General features: G+C 39.3%; 3 protein-coding genes across 3 annotated transcripts; 1 reads left to right on the top strand and 2 right to left on the bottom strand.

The window, feature by feature from the left end:
- Positions 1–86: 86 nt before the first annotated feature.
- LOC120125929 (protein HOTHEAD-like) lies at positions 87–2,055 on the bottom strand. The gene is made up of 4 exons (XM_039144248.1): positions 2,020–2,055; positions 1,174–1,693; positions 688–1,097; positions 87–593 (listed from the first exon to the last, which is right to left on the bottom strand). The coding sequence occupies exons 1-4, from the start codon at positions 2,053–2,055 to the stop codon at positions 87–89; spliced, it is 1,473 nt and encodes a 490-aa protein (XP_039000179.1).
- A 12,365-nt stretch (positions 2,056–14,420) lies between these two features.
- LOC120125928 (protein HOTHEAD-like) lies at positions 14,421–16,397 on the top strand. The gene is made up of 4 exons (XM_039144246.1): positions 14,421–14,505; positions 14,597–15,238; positions 15,311–16,193; positions 16,291–16,397. Exons 1-4 carry the CDS (start codon positions 14,421–14,423, stop codon positions 16,349–16,351), a joined length of 1,671 nt encoding a protein of 556 aa, XP_039000177.1. The 3' UTR covers positions 16,352–16,397.
- A 274-nt stretch (positions 16,398–16,671) lies between these two features.
- Positions 16,672–18,710, bottom strand: LOC120125927 (protein HOTHEAD-like). Its single transcript, XM_039144245.1, has 5 exons — positions 18,626–18,710; positions 17,922–18,560; positions 17,402–17,850; positions 16,851–17,353; positions 16,672–16,756 (listed from the first exon to the last, which is right to left on the bottom strand). The coding sequence occupies exons 1-5, from the start codon at positions 18,708–18,710 to the stop codon at positions 16,672–16,674; spliced, it is 1,761 nt and encodes a 586-aa protein (XP_039000176.1).
- Positions 18,711–18,966: the final 256 nt, after the last annotated feature.

The raw sequence follows: 18,966 nt of genomic DNA, 5'->3' as shown, positions 1-18,966 counted from the left end.
CTCCCATGGCTCAGCATCAAAAGTTAATTAATTATGCATGCAAATTCTTCAGCAGGAGCTATTTATAAAGGCGAGGAGTACAAATATTACCTTCCGAGCATCATGATCGTAGCCTGAGGATTAGTTCCGGGTGTGAAATTAAACGTTGAAGCATCGATAACTCTGAGGCCATCCAGGCCAAGTACCTTGTAATCTTGATCCACAACTTTACCAACTTGGCATCCTCCATAATGATGCCAAAATGTCATCACAGTGTCATTGCAGAATTGTTCCAAAGACTTTGTAGTATTAGCATTTCGAGGTCTCTGGTTTAACGGAAGCGCCGCCACCAGGTTCAGAAGTTGTTGGGTCGAGATTGTTTGGTAGCGGAATTTCGAGAAGGCTTTGGAGTTTACGACGTTTATTACAGTTTGCATGCCTTGCACACACGGTTTCAAGTCCTCTGGTTCTTTGAAGTAATTAAACGTCACCTTGGGGGTATCGTTTGGATCTGTGCTCCGAAGCTCGATATTCCCTTTTGAGAGTGGACGAGCAACTTTCTGAACGATAATTCCTCCGTTAAGCCTCTTATCGAAGAAGGATCCGATATCGGTCTTCACACAGGTAAACACATGAAACGACCAACAGCATTGTTAAACATTCTACTGAAGTGTATGATCATATATATAGAGAGAGCTATGAAATAGCAGGTAAGAAAACCTTATTTATGACGCGGAGAAAAAATTCAGAAATCCATCCGAATGAAGGAGCCAAATTCAAGCCACTTCCTGGTAAAATATAGTTAGAAGGTAGGTATATGCCGACGGCAGAAATGAGTGAGAGCTCGACCGGGGTAGGGGAAGGAATAAAAAGGCCGTTCAATGTATTGTCGGCCATGTCTTGGCCAACCATGGGTTGGTCCATCACCACCTTTATGCCAAGTTCCTTGAGGTGCTGTGCAGGTCCGATTCCACTCAGCATCAGTAATTGTGAGCTTCCAATGGCACCTGCTGTTACGATTATTCCACTCTTGGGGTCTTTTGTTAAAAATGCCGTGTGCCTTACTCCCAATGCATCCTTATATATCACCCCTTCAACTTTTGGTCGTGATCCAACGGCTGAAATTTACACGTAAAAAATCCAAGGAAAAGTTATATATTATTAGTATACAGATTATATATTATATAGCCTTACTTTCTGTTGTGGCAATGATCTTGTGAACCGTGGCATGCAAGTAAACCTTGATATTCTTTGGATCAGCATACTCGAGCAAGTCAGCTGCACTATGTCTGTGATCATCTTCATCAAAAATGGTTGAGCCAATTTTTGTCCCATTGACGTTGTCGTACGTGATTCCGTTGAACGGTAAAACCCCGGCTTCAAGCAGCCCATCCCTGACTGCAGATTGCCACTGCAACACAGGTGCCTCGAATACCACCTTCTTTTCAACCCAGCGATACGAATCGTTTACTAGAGCTTCATCCAAACCGGATACCTTGACGAACTCGGTTTCAGCATACAAGTAAAACCCTGCGACGGAGCCACCGCCAAGAACGCGTGCTCGGTGGTTGTATACTCCATCCTCCGTAACGAACACTTCAGCATATGAATCGGGCGAGGGATCTAAAAGAGTAAGCAAGAAGTTCCCTTTGTCTGTCTTGCCAGGCTTGCGATAGGGAGACCCTCCTCTTTCTAGAACTAAAACTGTAGAGACCTGTTTGTCTCGGTACTATTTTTATCATCTTATTATTATTGTTATTATTTTAATATTATTACATTTTTGCAGGCCTAAGTTACAACCAGTCCACCCAAAGCCTAATTTACAAAGATCCAAATTACAAATACTTAGACCCAATCCAAAATCCAACTGGAGCCTAGACCCAAGAAATCAACCCGACCCTGTTCAAACCCGGATCTGATCCGAACTAGCCCATTTGGCAAACCCAAATAGATTAGTGTTTTTTACCCTAACATCAGCAGCCGCCGCCGCCAATAACGACTAGCAAACTGGCACGTGGACCTCACAGCTCATCCTCTTGCCGCGTGAACTGCTGTTGAGCACTCCCGAGCCACCATCGTGATGCAGGGGGATCCGAGACAGATGATGCTGAGCTGTCAGATTGCACGTTGATGGCGCTGAGATACCATGAGTTGGCAGATCAGCGCAAAGGCGGGAATTGATTGTGACATGTTCCTTATTGGGGTCGTTTTGAGTATGTTTCAGTCTTTTGGCCATAACTTTGGCTACAGGTGTCAGAATCGCGCATAAGACCCCAATTCGGAAAGCTCTTTTCGACGCGCACGCTCTCCACATTGAGCTACGCTCTATGTGGCCTTTTTTTCAACCTCAAATTCTGCCGTTTCCCCTCCGAATCACTAGATTTAGTTATTTTTTTACTATTTATGGTAATATTTCGATTGTTAATTAGGAAGTCAATTTAAATCCGATTTAGACCGGATTTTTGGGAGATTGCTTATTTTATTTCGAATTTCAATTTAGAGTGATTTTCGGGATTTTGCTATTTTTGGCAAAATTCGAATAAATACGATTTTTGCTATTTTTGGCAAAATTCGAATAAAGACGATTTTTTTTGCTATAACAGTCCGGCTTGTGGACTGCTTTTCATATATTTTATTGATTTTATAATATTTTATTAAACCCTAGAGACTTTTTTTCTCTGGTTTTTGGGCGAATTTTCTCTTGTGAATCGTCTGTCGGAGCTAGCCTACAGGATAATCACTATTCTGTTTGGCGTCAGTTGGTGTCAGAGCTTCAACATCTTCTTGGGAAATTTCACCAGTTTCAATGGCTGGAGGTCGTGGTCGTCGTGAGCAGGTTCCGAATGAGGAAGCCCAACGCCGTGATCGCAGCGTTCAGGATGTGATGATTGCGGATTTGCAGAGGCAAGTCGCAGAATTAACCCAGCGCCTGGCGGCGCAGGATTTAGAGGATCGTGAGGCCTCTGATCACGATACCAATTCCACTTTCGAAAACCCATATCACAATCGCGCAGGATTCCAGGGCGCAGGATTCCGAGAGCACCGTGGTCGGGAGGAGCGTCATGGAGACCTCGGTTTTCGGGTCGATCTCCCTGAGTTTTCTGGTACATTACAGGCCGAGGGATTCGTGGATTGGATTAATGAAGTGGAGCGTATTTTTGAATATAAGGAAGTCCCCGATCGTGTGAAAGTGAAACTGATCGCCATCAAACTCAAGGGCAGAGCATCTGCGTGGTGGGAACAGTTACGACGTTCACGAGAAAGACAGGGCAAAGACAAGATCACTGATTGGGAGAAGATGAAAAAGAAGATGAAGGGCCACTTCCTTCCCTTCGGCTACACGCAAACCTTATTTCAGCGACTTCATGCGTTGAGGCAGGGCGCGCGATCAGTCGATGATTACACGGAGGAGTTTTACCAATTGGTCGCCCGGAACGATTTATCTGAGACGGAGGAGCAGATGGTGGCGCGATATTTGGGGGGTTTACGCCAGCCCTTGCAAGATGTCCTCAGCCTTCATTCATTGTGGAGTGTTTCGGAAGCATACCAACGTGCACTTGCTGTTGAAAAACAGCAAAACAGGAGACCAGTGATCAGGAGCGATCACAACAGACGACCAGTTCGCCCTCAAGAGTCCCGTCCTGCTCAGCAGCCACCGCAGGGTAATTCTAACCCTACTATTAGATGTTTTCGTTGTGGTGAACAAGGGCATAGGGCGACTGATTGCAGGAAGCCTGCTAGTCAAAAGGGCAAAAATTTGTTGATTGAGGAAAACGTGGAAGACGAGACTGAGGAGATTGGCGAACCCGTGTATGACGATGATGAGACTGATGATGTGCTGTATGGAGATGGTCATGAGACTCTGGTCGTTCGCAAGAGTCTACTTACCCCCAAGGGCGATTCAGGGGACGATTGGTTGAGAACCAATATTTTCCACACGACTTGCACAGTTGCAGATAAAGTCTGCAAAATGATCATTGACAGCGGCAGTTGTGAGAATGTAGTGTCCGAGGAGGTTGTCCAGAAATTGCAGTTGAAGACGGACCGTCATCCTAAGCCATACAAGTTGTCATGGCTAAATAAAGACAGTGAGGTAACAGTTGATAGGCGATGCCTGGTGTCTTTTTCAATTGGTAGAAAATATTTTGATAATGCCTGGTGTGATGTTGTGTCTATGGATGCGTGTCATATATTGTTGGGTCGACCTTGGCAGTATGATCGCAGTGTCATTCATGATGGACGGAAGAATACATATTCCCTTAGCATCAAGGGAAAAAAGATTGTGTTGGCACCCCGGCGGGAAGGACTTACTCCTACCCCAGTAACCCATAATACTAATCTGCTTTCTATGTCCAGGTTTTTAGATGAGATTGAGCATGGCGACGTGGTCTATGCCTTGCTACCTTGCGAGAACAATGCAGTAGACGTGGATACAGATTTACCAGTAGAGGTGCAGCGGTTGCTAGCAGAATTCTCTAACTTGATGCCAGAGGATCTTCCTCCTGGACTACCACCTATGAGGGATATTCAACATCAAATTGACCTTGTTCCTGGGTCAAGTTTGCCAAATCGACCAGCATATCGCCTCAGTCCCAAGGAGGCCGAAGAGTTGCAGCGACAGTGGAAGAGTTGTTGGAGAGGGGCTATATCCGAGAGAGTATGAGCCCATGTGCAGTCCCTGCTCTGTTAGTGCCAAAGAAAGATGGTTCTTGGCGTATGTGTGTTGACAGCCGAGCGATCAACAGAATTACAGTGAAGTACCGGTTTCCAATTCCCCGTCTAGATGATATGTTGGATCAGCTATCTGGTTCTAAGATCTTCTCAAAAATTGACCTTAAGAGCGGTTACCACCAAATCAGAATAAGGCCTGGAGATGAGTGGAAGACGGCGTTTAAAACGCCACAAGGGTTGTATGAGTGGATGGTCATGCCTTTTGGGTTATCCAATGCGCCCAGTACATTCATGAGATTTATGCATCAGGTCTTGCGGCCTTTTATGGGGAAATTTGTTGTAGTTTACTTCGATGATATCCTCGTTTATAGTCCGACATGGACTTCACACTTCGATCACCTCCGTGCTGTTTTGAGATGCTGAAAACGGAGTGCTTGTTTGTCAATCAAAAGAAGTGTTCTTTCTTCACTACTTCTGTGACTTTTCTTGGTTTTGTTGTGTCTACTGATGGTGTTCATGCAGATCAGTCAAAAATAGATGCAGTCTTGGAGTGGCCCAGACCAAGAACCTTACATGACATCCGAAGTTTCCATGGCTTGGCGTCTTTTTACCGTCGATTCATTAGAAATTTCAGTACTCTGATCGCCCCTATCACAGAGTGCCTCAAGGGGCGTGATTTCCAGTGGTCTGAGGAGGCAGAGGCCAGTTTTCAACTGGTCAAGCAGAAGATGACCGAGGCTCCAGTTTTGGCACTTCCATATTTTGACAAAGTGTTCGAGGTAAATTGTGATGCATCTGGCGTTGGCATTGGTGGTGTTCTGAGTCAGGCAGGTCGTCCGGTTGCTTTTTTCAGTGAGAAGCTATCGGGATCAAAGAAAAATTATTCCACTTATGATCTGGAGTTTTATGCCATAGTTCAGTCCCTGAAGCATTGGCGTCACTACCTAGTACAGAAGGAGTTTATTCTGTTTACCGATCATGAGGCCTTGAAGTACATCAATGGCCAACACAAGCTGAGTAGACGTCATGCCAAGTGGGTAGCATACTTGCAAGAATTCACTTTTACGCTGAGGCACCAAGCAGGGAGTTTGAACCGCGTCGCAGATGCCCTGAGCCGTCGTACCTTACTTCTCACCACCATGAGTACTAAAGTTGCAGGATTTGAGACGTTCACAGATATGTATGCAGCTGATCCTTCTTTTGGAAGGATATTTCAGGAGGTAACTGAGGGTCACCGTCATGATTTTGTTTTGCATAATGGGTATCTGTTTCGTGGATTACAATTGTGCATTCCAGATTGTTCATTGAGGCAGCAAATTATAAGTGAACTCCATAATGAGGGACACTTTGGCCGAGATAAGACATTGGCCCTTATCTCTTCTGAATTTTATTGGCCCAAGTTGACTAGTGATGTGACCCATTATGTGGACCGTTGTTATGTGTGCCAGCGGTCTAAGGGAGTTCTCACCAATGCGGGATTGTACACTCCCTTACCTGTTCCTGAAGCTCCTTGGTTCGATGTCAGCATGGATTTTGTACTAGGCTTACCCCGCACCCAAAGGGCCTCTGATTCTATCTTTGTTGTGGTTGACAGGTTTTCCAAGATGGCTCATTTTGTAGCTTGCAGAAAGACTATGGATGCTGACCGGATTGCCCATCTCTATTTCAAGGAGATTGTGCGTTTACATGGTGTTCCTCGATCCATCACTTCAGATCGTGATACTAAGTTCATTAGTCATTTCTGGAAGAGCCTGTGGGGGAAACTGGGAACACAGTTGAATTTCAGTAGCGCCTACCACCCCCAGACGGATGGCCAGACTGAGGTGGTGAACCGAAGTTTGGGAAACCTTTTAAGGTGTTTGGCAGGAACGAAGCCGAAGCAGTGGGATTTGGCATTGCCTCAGGCAGAATTTGCCTACAACAGATCAAAAAACAGAACCACAGGTTTAAGCCCATTTGAGATTGTCTATGGTCAGAACCCATCCGGGGTGTTGGACTTAGCCCCTATTCCACGTATAGGACGTTTCAGTCCTAAAGCAGATGAGATGGCAAAGTATCTTCGGGGTATCCATGAGCAGGTGAAACAGACCATTCATGAGAGCAATACCAAGTACAAGACTCGGGTCGACAATCATCGTCGTCAGGTACTTTTTGATGTTGGTGATTTTGTTTGGGCTGTATTAACTCGTGATCGTTTTCCTGTTGGTGAGTATAATAAGCTTAAGGATCGGAAGATTGGACCTTGTGAGGTCGTGCAGAAGATCAATGATAATGCTTACAGGTTGCGACTTCCCAGTCACTTGAAGACTTCTGATGTCTTTAATGTGAAGCACCTAAGTCATTGTTTTGTGGATCCTGATGACACTACTCTGAACTCGAGGACGAGTTCTTTCCAACCCGGGGCGACTGATGCAGGGGGATCCGAGACAGATGATGCTGAGCTGTCAGATTGCACGTTGATGGCGCTGAGATACCATGAGTTGGCAGATCAGCGCAAAGGCGGGAATTGATTGTGACATGTTCCTTATTGGGGTCGTTTTGAGTATGTTTCAGTCTTTTGGCCATAACTTTGGCTACAGGTGTCAGAATCGCGCATAAGACCCCAATCCGGAAAGCTCTTTTCGACGCGCACGCTCTCCACATTGAGCTACGCTCTATGTGGCCTTTTTTTCAACCTCAAATTCTGCCGTTTCCCCTCCGAATCACTAGATTTAGTTATTTTTTACTATTTATGGTAATATTTCGATTGTTAATTAGGAAGTCAATTTAAATCCGATTTAGACCGGATTTTTGGGAGATTGCTTATTTTATTTCGAATTTCAATTTAGAGTGATTTTCGGGATTTTGCTATTTTTGGCAAAATTCGAATAAATACGATTTTTGCTATTTTTGGCAAAATTCGAATAAAGACGATTTTTTTTGCTATAACAGTCCGGCTTGTGGACTGCTTTTCATATATTTTATTGATTTTATAATATTTTATTAAACCCTAGAGACTTTTTTTCTCTGGTTTTTGGGCGAATTTTCTCTTGTGAATCGTCTGTCGGAGCTAGCCTACAGGATAATCACTATTCTGTCTGGCGTCACATCGTCATCAAACCGGCCACACAATAAAAAAATATCAAACCAAGTAAATCCAAATCTAACCAAATCAAAAACCCATTTAAAAATCATTTAGACCCCAATTTTTCGGGATTTTACCTGCCCTAGCCCTAGATTCATCCTTCAACCGATTGTTATCTACCCAAATATCAACCATAAATCAGAAGAAAACGAAAAAGAAGGGGGAGAACATTCGAAAAAAACCTGGGGGAAAACTAGGGATGGCAAAAAAACCCGAACCCGACGGGGAAAATCGAAAACTGAATTAAACGGGGAGGGGGCCTGGGAAAACCCGTTTATGTTAAACGGGGACGGGGACGAGTTTAGTAATCCCCGCCCCGATTACCCGATTACCCAGCCCGATACCCGACCCGATAAATATTAAAAATAATTATTATATATATATATATATAATATTAATAAATTTAATTTAAATTAAAAAATATATATAATATTTATATATTTTAATTTAAATATATATACCCGGCCCGATACCTGGCCCGATACCCGTTTAAATAATCGTTTATGCTAAACGGGGATACTCATTTCCCCATGGTTTTCCCCGATTACCCGATGGGGATCCCCGTTTAAATCCCCGTAGTTTTTTAAGCGGAGACGGGTATGGATTTTTTAAACGGGGACGGAGACGGGGGACTAATACCTGGCCCGAACCCGACCCGTTGCCATCCCTAGGGAAAACCATTTGAAATATTCGAACCACATCAAAAAAAAGAACCCATAAAGTTTACCTTGCATAAGATCTTGTCGTCGGTAGACCCACCGAAGTAAAGAGAGCCACCACTGAAGGTAAAAGCCCCATTGTTTTTATCTAGGTTTTTCGAGAGGGTTTAGGTTTCGGTTTTAGGGTAGGGAAAGGTCATTTTTTAAGAGAGGAGAGAGGGGAAAACTTAGGGTTTTTTTTCCGGGTGTTGGCCACTAATTTACGGTGGCCGGAGAGGTGGTGGTTCCTCTCTCTCGACAGGGAAAAGAGAGTGTTGAGAAAATCTCTATTCTCTTTAAAAACAAAAGAAAGAGAAGTGAGGAAATGGGGGAAGGGCCGAATTTTGGCCTATTATTTGGCCTTATATTCGGCCAGTAATGCGATGTCTTTTTAAAAGGGGTTTTGGGTGTTTTCAGCGCATGGGCTAAATGTAACACCCCAACCCGTACCCGACCCGGATACGAGTCCGACGTGTCACATTGACTTTTCAAACCTTGACTCTTAAGAAAAATCCCGGGAAATTTAAAACTTTATTTAAAACAAAATACAGACTTGATCAGAGTGCTCGTACTTAATGACTTATTACATGCCAACACTTTATACATAACCAAATACATACTTTGTCAAATACTTCTGATCTGATCTTTTAGTAGTGATACTGTCTTTGCCACTTCTATTCTTTCACTTCTCGTTCTTGGTACCTACGTGTAAATCACTTACACGCTAAGTCATAGACTTAGTGAGGCATATAAAACATATAATATAACCATATATCATTTCATATAAATAAAAGACATACATATGCAAACACTATCAATAATCCTTTCCACTTACCATATACTCATCATATAACACATATAATTCATGTATGTGCATTCATATCATTGAATCACGACATATCAATATGCATGAATCTATTGTATGATAACAATATACAATCAGGTCATGCACACATGCAACTTACCTTCTTGTATCACTTTCACTTTCATTTGTCTTTCAATTTCATTGCCCATGTATATTATTGAGAATAGAGGTATGTGAGTACATTGAGGTTGTGCACTAATGCTGTCACCACAGCTCGTATAAATTCCCTCATGGGGCACCGAACATTCGTTCAGTATTCGTCCCGAAGGACCTGTCCAGAGGTTACAAAGAACCCCGGTAACTATCCCTAGGTCATAAAGATCCTCGGCAACTATCCATATGTTCCTTTCAACATAGGTAAACCCTCGACTCTTGGCATGCCAACTATACCTATAGCTCTCGTATCATATACTATGGGCATTTATTTATACATTTCGTATCACTTGTTCTTTCTCTTCTGTCACATACCACATGTATGTGTAACCATATATCTCATATCATATCACATGTATTATATATATACATGTATTCATGTAATTCATATCACATATATCACATGTGCATATAAGCTTATAGCTTCTTTCACATATACATGTAGTCACATAGCTTTCTTTCATGTAACCATGCATGTCATGTCAAATAACATATATCATATGTTGCATTTTCACTTAAGCATATAAATCATATAACATAGCATCCATCTATTTCTATGTATTAATGCATACATGGTAATCACATAACAATTTAGAAGTTACTTCTTACCATAGTAACTCCATCACTGGCTCATCACAAGCCAATGTTAATTCAATAAAATAAGCACAAAATAAATTGCACTCACCTTAGCTTTGCTTTGATTCGATTCTAATTCCTCAATTGTCCCGAAATGGATCACTTTCTATCTCTACATAACAATACACAGATTCATATCAATATTCCAATTGATATATTCTAAACTGTCACTTCTTAGGCTAAGAGAAAAGCCAATTTCCTCTTTCAATGAAGGTATGCATCGATGCACTACTTGTGCATCGGTGCATAAAATGCATTCGATGTTTTTATTTTAAAAGGATGCATATATGCATTATCTATGCATCGATGCATCAAAGGCATTCGATGTTCTTCTTTTAAAGGAATGCATCGATGCACTTATGAATGTGCATCGATGCACCTTGTCCAGAAATTGTATTTCAAGCCCGAAATTCATCAATTCTTCATTCAATTCTTCTATTTTAATCCCCTATTATGACTTTAAACTCAACTATCATTATTGAAACCAACTTATGACCATATAAATCATATTTATCTTCCATATTTCATCAAGATTCTTAAAATTTAAGAATCTTTCTAAACTTTCAAATTTGTTATAAATCTTTTCTAACTTCATAAATCTCTTATTCTTCTTGATGACAAGTCAAATTCCATCTTAAAAATCTCTTATTAACTCTTTTCCAAAATTTCCTTTAAAAACTCATTTTCTTTAATCTTTCATAACTTCTTTATCTTTCAATCTTAAGATAACCTAAGCTTTCCTTAAGCTTAGTTATTATCTAATGATCAAAACCTAACCATAAATTTAGCAAATAACCAACTAACAAAGAAACTCACCTTTGCAAGCTTGGCTCTTCACGTTTGAGAGAAGATGAAGATGAAGAAGATAAGTCTAAAACTTATCTCTTCAATCATACATCTCATATATTATAATACCCATTTATTAATATTTAATATTATCTTTGTTCAATGACCATTTTGCCCTTCATCTACTTTAATAATTACTAACAACTTTTAGGAATTATTTCCAAATAAATCATTGAATTATTCCATTCTTCTACTTAATTCATCAAATTCTTAAACTTTACAATTTAGTCACTAACCCCTAGTTTGGGATGTTACACTAATTGTTGTTTAGGTCCCTCGTTTTGTAATATTTTGTTTTAGCCATTAATGAAACTTTGTGATATTTTACTTCGAGCACTTATCTTTCAATGTTTTCATTTAAGCCATTATCCTACGTATTATGCTATTTGCGTTGATATTGGACTCTGGTTATAATATTTGTAAACCTTTCATTTCATTCATTGCTTTGTACGTTGTTGCTTTTAGGTATAATTCTTATTTACCGTTACTAATTTCTGGTTTGTCTTATTTTGGTCCTGTATACTGCTTTAGGATTTATTTCAGTTTTAGTACTCATGTTATATGATGTTTACACATTAGCTATGATTTTATATATGTTTATTATTATGCCTCTAAAGTTATTATTCTTGCTATTTAGTCCTTATTTACTAGGTATGATTAGATTCTTTAATTTGTCTCTTAGCCTACCATGTTTGTATATATATATTTTAGTCCAAATTTGTAACTTTGTTATGCATGTGCATATTTATTTATATATTTCAATTTATACTTTTTATTTTGATTCCTTTACATATTTAAACATGTATTTATTTATTTCTAGCTATTAATTTATATTCCTCTATTTGTCATCACTCGAATGTTTTTCAAGAACACTGATTTGTAGAATGATCGTGGAAAGTACTGTTTGGTCGAAGTAGTGCGATCCGATTCGACATTCGAACGAAATGGGAACTTGAAATAAATCTAGTTCATTTTACTAATTAAATCTTTTTTATTCAAATAATCCAATGCGTTTTTATGTTGTAATTTATTTTACGCAAATGTCGATTTTCCATTTATATTCGATTTGCGTTTTTTAAATCAATGAAGAGAGAATATTCTTTTACATATAAGAAATAGGCGAGATATCTTTCCCGATGGAGGATTGGTAATTTCGAGATTTCTTTTCAAGTTAAAGAATTTTCCCTAATAATTTAAATAATTTAAAGCAACTTAATAAATGTATCATATTCTAACTTTATATTCGATTCATGATTTCCACCATTACAACAACGTGTAAGCGGCAATTTTGGGTGTTGTGGAGGTGCTAATCCTTCCCCACGTGTAATCGACTCCGAACCAATAAAATTGAGTTTTGGCAAACACATACCAATTTTTGTCTTAAAAATGATTTTTTTCTTAAAATTATTTTTAAAGACAGTTTTAGGTATTCGACCTACCTAGCCCAAAGGTCGATGGCGACTCCTATTCAATTTAATTCAAATTAATTCAACGGTATAATGTATAATTACACTCTTGTTCCTTCTATATTCTTTATAAGCTTAAAATCCCCTTTATAACATCTACATGGCTAATTTCTAATTCGATTAAACTCAAATTTGAACCAAGGGACCTTCATTTATTAATAAATCTATTAAATAAATTATTGGGTCGACTCTAAACTAGTAGGCCGATAATCGGGGCATTACACTAGCACTCTTCATAGAAGATGCAGAGGTCTTTAATGGATAAAATTATGTTTTAGGTATAATCATCCATATCTAATCTATTAATCGATTAATTCGGATCAATCATTGCAGAGGTAAAGACGACCCTCTCAATCCAGTTTACTTCATTTGCAAACGCTAAAATGCGGTTGTCCTTTAGATTATCATAATTGAATAAATTAGGTCACCATTCAAATAATTACTTACCTAATCTAAAATAATAATAAAAATTCTATACATGACCATACTTAAATCAGAGTAAACTTATAGAAAAATTCAATTTAAATCAAAGCGAAAATAATATTTTAAAAGTTCACCATAAAAACATTTTTTATTACTTAGTTATCCTTTAAATTGTCATAATTGATCCTCCAACCCTTAATTAAGTTAGGTTTAGTTCATCATTTATTTTTATTAAGACTCTCATTAAATTAGGTGGAGGGCGAAAACTTTTATCAAGGGAGAGCCATATCCATACCTAACTTGTGATGATCTCATTTAATACATGCCCTTTTACATTGAATACTAAACTTATTGATAGGAGTTTTCAAATAGAAGATTAAAAAAAAATCAGATCACGTATAAAAAACGAGATATAATATAATTTAATCTTAATTATTTTTAGAAATAAAAAGACAATTATCTATATAAATATAGATGTCATTAAAATATAAAAATATATAATTTTATGTATCCACAAACCCATTATATCTTAAAACAATATTCTATCAACTTCCCTGCAAAAATTTATTCGTACAACATAGATCAAAATAGTGGCAGAGATTACAGAAAAAAATATTGTATCTCTTCGAAATAATTCTCTTTCGTAAATCTAAAAGTTAAGACATACTCTATTAATAGGGTTGATTCAAGTGGTAGGTAGATTAATATCGTTTAATCATATCTCGAGTTTGAATTCATGTATACGCAGAAAATCTTTGCTAGGAAACTCATATATTAAAATTAAGTGTGCGACACGGGTCAAACTAGATTAGTTAATACAAAACCCTAGGGAACTAGAGGGAAACAAAAAAAAGTTAAGAAGTACAATATTTAAAAAGCAAAACAATATGATCGTTAAGAATCTTTAATCCATAAGAATTCTTACTTAAAAAACTTTAATCATCGAATAATTTTCAACTATTAGAATTATAATAAAATTTAACTGAATTACGAATTAAAAGTTGAGTTAATATGTAATAATGACCCTATTGATCTAAAATGTACTCATATGTTGTAGTTAAAATTTAGTTTAATTAGACCATATTGATAATGAAAAAAATATATTTTTCTCTTTTATACCAAACATTATTAAGAATATAATCATAAATTTTATATATATATTATAAATCATAACTAAACATATTAAAATTTTAAAATATTTATAATCTTAAACTTATTAAATGACTTCGGTGATTAAATTATATTTATTAAATATTTCGGGTTCAAATAGTTAGATATGTAAAGTAAAAATTAATTTAGAACTAAAATCAAATTTGTAAAATAAAATTAAAATATTTAAACATTTAAAAATTAATTTGAAATAATAATAATAATAATAATAATAATTTAAGAACTTATTATATAAGTAGCTCTAAATTTAACCTAAAAAAGCTAGACCAAGGGGTAGGGATAGTAGCACTGTAGCAGGGTTAAGTGAGGATTTCCATTCATTTAAGAGGGGGACCAAGTAAAGTTTGGCTTGAGCCAATTGGAAGTAGAGCAAAATTAAGAAATACATTATGGATTGGGGATCAAGGAGGTTTCTCATGGCTTTCCTTGTTGCTAATTTCGCTTTGAGCCCCCACTTTTGCAGTGCAGACACAGGTAGTAAGACCGTCTAATTTAAAGAGCATTCGCTAGATGATATAACATGACAATTCTCTAATTTGAATTTACGAACTTCATCATTTTGCAGCTCCACATTATAGTTTTATCCATGAAGCAACCTCAGCTCCTCCAGTCTCGTACCACGACTACATTATTGTTGGTGGAGGAACCGCCGGCTGTCCCTTGGCTGCAACTCTGTCGGAAAACGCCAGCGTTTTAGTCCTAGAAAGAGGAGGGTCTCCCTATCTCAAACCAGGCAAAACGGACAAAGGGAACTTCTTACTTGGTCTGTTCGATAGCTCGTCCGACTCATATGTTCAAGCATTTGTTTCGGAGGACGGAGTAAACAACCACCGAGGACGCGTGCTGGGCGGTGGCTCAGTCGTCAATGCAGGATTTTATTCCCATGCTCAAACTGAGTTTGTCAAGGAATCTGGTTTGGATGAAGCTTTGGTAAAAGATTCGTATCAATGGGTTGAAAAGAAGGTGACATTCAAGGCACCCGTGTTGCAGTGGCAATCTGCAGTGGGGGATGGGTTGCTTGAAGCTGGGGTTTCACCGTACAATGGATTTACGTATTACCACATTAATGGGACTAAGATTGGTGCTACCATTTTTGATACGGATGACCATAGACATAGTGCAGCTGACTTACTTGAGTATGCTAACCCGAAGAAGATCAAGGTTTACTTGCATGCCACGGTGCTCAAGATCATCATTACAACAGAAAGTAAACTCAACCGATAAACACGAATTATTAGTTTTGTTTGAATTGTTACCTTACTCTTTTCTTTATATTTAGGTTCACAACCAAGAGCTGAAGGGGTGATTTTTGAGGATGCATTGGGAGTAGGACACAAGGCACATTTAAAAAAAGACTCCAAGACCGAAATAATAGTATCAGCAGGTGCCATTGGTAGCCCGCAGCTATTAATGCTTAGCGGTATTGGACCTGCACATCAATTAGAGGCATTAGGCATCCAGGTGGTGATGAACCAACCCAGGGTTGGCCAAGGCTTGGCCGACAACGCATTGAACGGTCTTTTTATTCCTTCCCCTTCGCCGGTTGAGCTCTCACTGCTTTCCACCGTGGGCATAACGCAGTCTGGTAACTATATCGAAGCATGGAGTGGATTGAATTTGTCACCTTCCTTTGGGTGGATTTCAAAAATCCTTGACAAGGTTTTACCTAATATCTCCATCGATACAAGGCTCAAAGGTGGCTCTATAATTCATAAAGTTGGCCGTCCACTCTCAACAGGTTACATCGAGCTTCGAAGCACAAACCCATACGAGACCCCTAAGGTGAGGTTCAATTACTTGAAAGAACCAGAGGACTTGAGAAAATGTGTCCAAGGCATGCAAACCATACTAAATGTGGTAAATTCCAAAGCCTTTTCGAAATTTCGTTATCCGACAATCTCGACTCAGCAACTTCTGAACCTGGCGGCGGCGCTTCCAGTTAACCTGAGACCACGACATCTTAATACTGCAATATCTTTGGAACAGTATTGCAATGATACTTTGATTACATTTTGGCATCATCACGGGAGCTGTCGAGTTGGTAAGGTCGTGGATAAGGATTACAGGGTCATCGGCGTGGATGGACTTAGGGTTATCGATGCTTCCACCTTTGATTTCACACCTGGTACCAATCCTCAAGCTACGGTTATGATGCTTGGAAGGTAATATTTGTATCATTTCATATTCTCTTCACCTTTATAAATAATTATTACAAAAAAATCTGTTTATATAAAATTTTTTATTGAACTTTTGTTGCAGAGCCATGGGAGTACGAATTTTAAAAGAGAGACATTTGTTACATTTCTGGAGAAGGAATTAAACACGTAAATTACAGGGAACTGAACTCATCAAAGAAAACACAGATATATATGGTTGGCTATTATCCTAAATCATTTATAAAGAATAATATTTTCTTTTACTACCGAAGTTATGCGATGTACTTAAATTAAAATAAACGGATGAATTAAACCTAACTTAACTTGCTTCAAGTGCGGAGGATCAACTATGACAACTAATTTGGCAATGATGACACATGAAGATGTGAAAATAGTAATCAGTAAGGTAGTCATGAAGATACTTGTGACGATTTAAAAACTAGTCACTATTACATATAGTAATTGAAATAAGTCCTTCTAATATTCAATTTTTTCTTCCACAAAAATTATTACATTCCCTTGTTTTCCTTCTTAAACCTCTATCTTTCAGAATTCGTACTCCCATGTATCTGCATCAAAAGTTAATTACGTAAACATATATATGATTTTCGTACAAGAACTATTTGTAAAGGTGAAATGAAGAAGAATTGGTACAAATGTTACCTTCCAAGCATCATAACCGTAGCTTGAGGATTAGTTCCAGGCGTGACGTGAAAGGTCGAAGCATCGATAACCCTAAGGCTATCCACGCCAATGATCCTGTAATCACTATCCACGACCTTACCAACTTTGCAGCTCCCATGATAATGCCAAAACGTTAGCACTGTGTCTTTGCAGAATTGTTCCAAAGACGTCGCGGTATTCGGATGTCTCGGTCTAGCGTTCGATTGAAGTCCCGCAGCCAGATCCAGAAGCTGCTCGGTCGTCATCGACGGATGACGGAATCTCGAAAAGGATTTGGAGTTTATAACGCTTATGATGGTTTCCATGCCTCGTACACACTTTTTTACGTCCTGTGGTTCTTTGAAATAATTGAACCACACCTTGGGGTTGTCGTTTGGATCTGTGTTCCGGAGCTCGATATGGCCTGTTGAAAGTGGACGACCGTCTTTCTGAATGATAAGGCCGCCTTGAAGTCTTGTATTGATGAAGGCTCCGATATTGATCTTTGCTTCGTTTTACACATGCAACCACAGCCATTGTTAAACACTAACCATGATAAAAGAGAAGACACATGGAGATACAGAATAGTGAAGAGAAACCTTGTTTAGGTTTGTGGGCAATAGTTTTGCCATCTGTTCCTGGGGAGGAGGGGGCAAATTCAGTCCACTGCATGCTTCGATATAGTTACCGGACTGCGTTATGCCGACGGTGGGAAGGAGTGAGACCTCAACCGGCAAAGGGGATGGAACAACAAGACCATTCATTGCATTGTCGGCCATGTTTTGGCCAACCATGGGTTGATCCAGCACCACCTTTACCCGATTTGCCTTAAGCTGATTGGCAGGTCCAATACCACTCAGCATCAACAGCTGTGGGCTGCCAATGGCACCTGATGACACGATTATTTCGCTGTTCGGTTCTTCTGTCAAATATGCCTCGTGCCTTAATCCCGTTGCATCCTTGTATATTACTCCGGTTGCTTTTGGTCGTGATCCAGTGGCTAAATGAACATATAAGAATAAGAATTCACATAAAAAAAACTAATGATTTGTGTTTATTGACCGAGCTTACTTTCTGTTGTGATGATCTTGTGTACCGTGGCATGCAAGTAAACCTTAATATTCGTTGGGTTAGCATACTCGAGCAAGTCGGCAGCAGTATGTCTATGATCGTTTCTGTCGAAAATGGTGGCACCAATTTTAGTCCCTTTGATGTGGTCATACGTGAACTTGTTGTATGGTTTAACCCCAACTTCAAGCAACCCATCCTTCACTGCGGATTGCCACTGTAGCACAGGTGACTCGAATACCACCTTCTTTTCAACCCACTGATACGATTGTTTCACCAAGGCTTCATCCAAACGAGCTTCCTTTACGAACTCGGGGTCGGCATGCGAGTAAAACCCTGCATTGATGACCGAACCACCACCGAGCACGCGTGCTCGGTGTCCGTGCACTCCATCCTCCGACCTGAATTGTTGAGCATATGAATCGGACGAGGTATTATAGAGTTCAAGCAAGTAGTTCACTTTGTCTGTTCTCCCAGGTCTGAGATAGGGAGAACCTCCTCTTTCTAGAACCAAAACGTTGGCGCTTTCCGACAGTGTTGCGGCTAAGGGACAACCGGCGGTTCCTCCACCGATCACGATGTAGCTATGGTTCGAGAGCCGAGGAGCTGTTGTTGCTTCTCGAACGAAGCTGTAATTTGGAGCTGCAAAATAACAGATGTAGCTAAGTACGTAGCTCAAGGATGGGAAGGGAAAGTCTTGGAATTACCTTTCTCTGCGTAGCAAAAGCAAGGGTGCAGAGCAAGAACAGCAACAAGAAAAGCCATGAGAGACCTCCATGATACCCTTTCCATTATGTATTTCCTGTAGAATCTAACCTAATAATTATGAACACGATGAACTATTATACGAACACGATAAAAATAAGATTCAGACTTGTTTCTGCGTGGCAAAAGCAAAAGCAACAAGAAGAAAAAGCCTCGAGAAACCTCCATGATCCGAAATCCATGGTGTGTTTCCTAATTTTGCTTTACTTTCCAATCGGATCAAGTACGACTGTACAACTAAAACTTCACTTGGTCTCCCTCTTAAATATGCTCCAACCACGAA

The sequence above is a fragment of the Hibiscus syriacus genome, unplaced genomic scaffold, assembly GCF_006381635.1.
Source record: "Hibiscus syriacus cultivar Baekdansim isolate YM2019G1 unplaced genomic scaffold, ASM638163v2 tig00110447_pilon, whole genome shotgun sequence".
In the NCBI taxonomy this organism is placed as follows: domain Eukaryota; kingdom Viridiplantae; phylum Streptophyta; class Magnoliopsida; order Malvales; family Malvaceae; genus Hibiscus; species Hibiscus syriacus.
The sequence above is the reverse complement of the archived record's forward strand: the minus strand, read 5'-3'. Positions and strand labels throughout refer to the sequence as shown.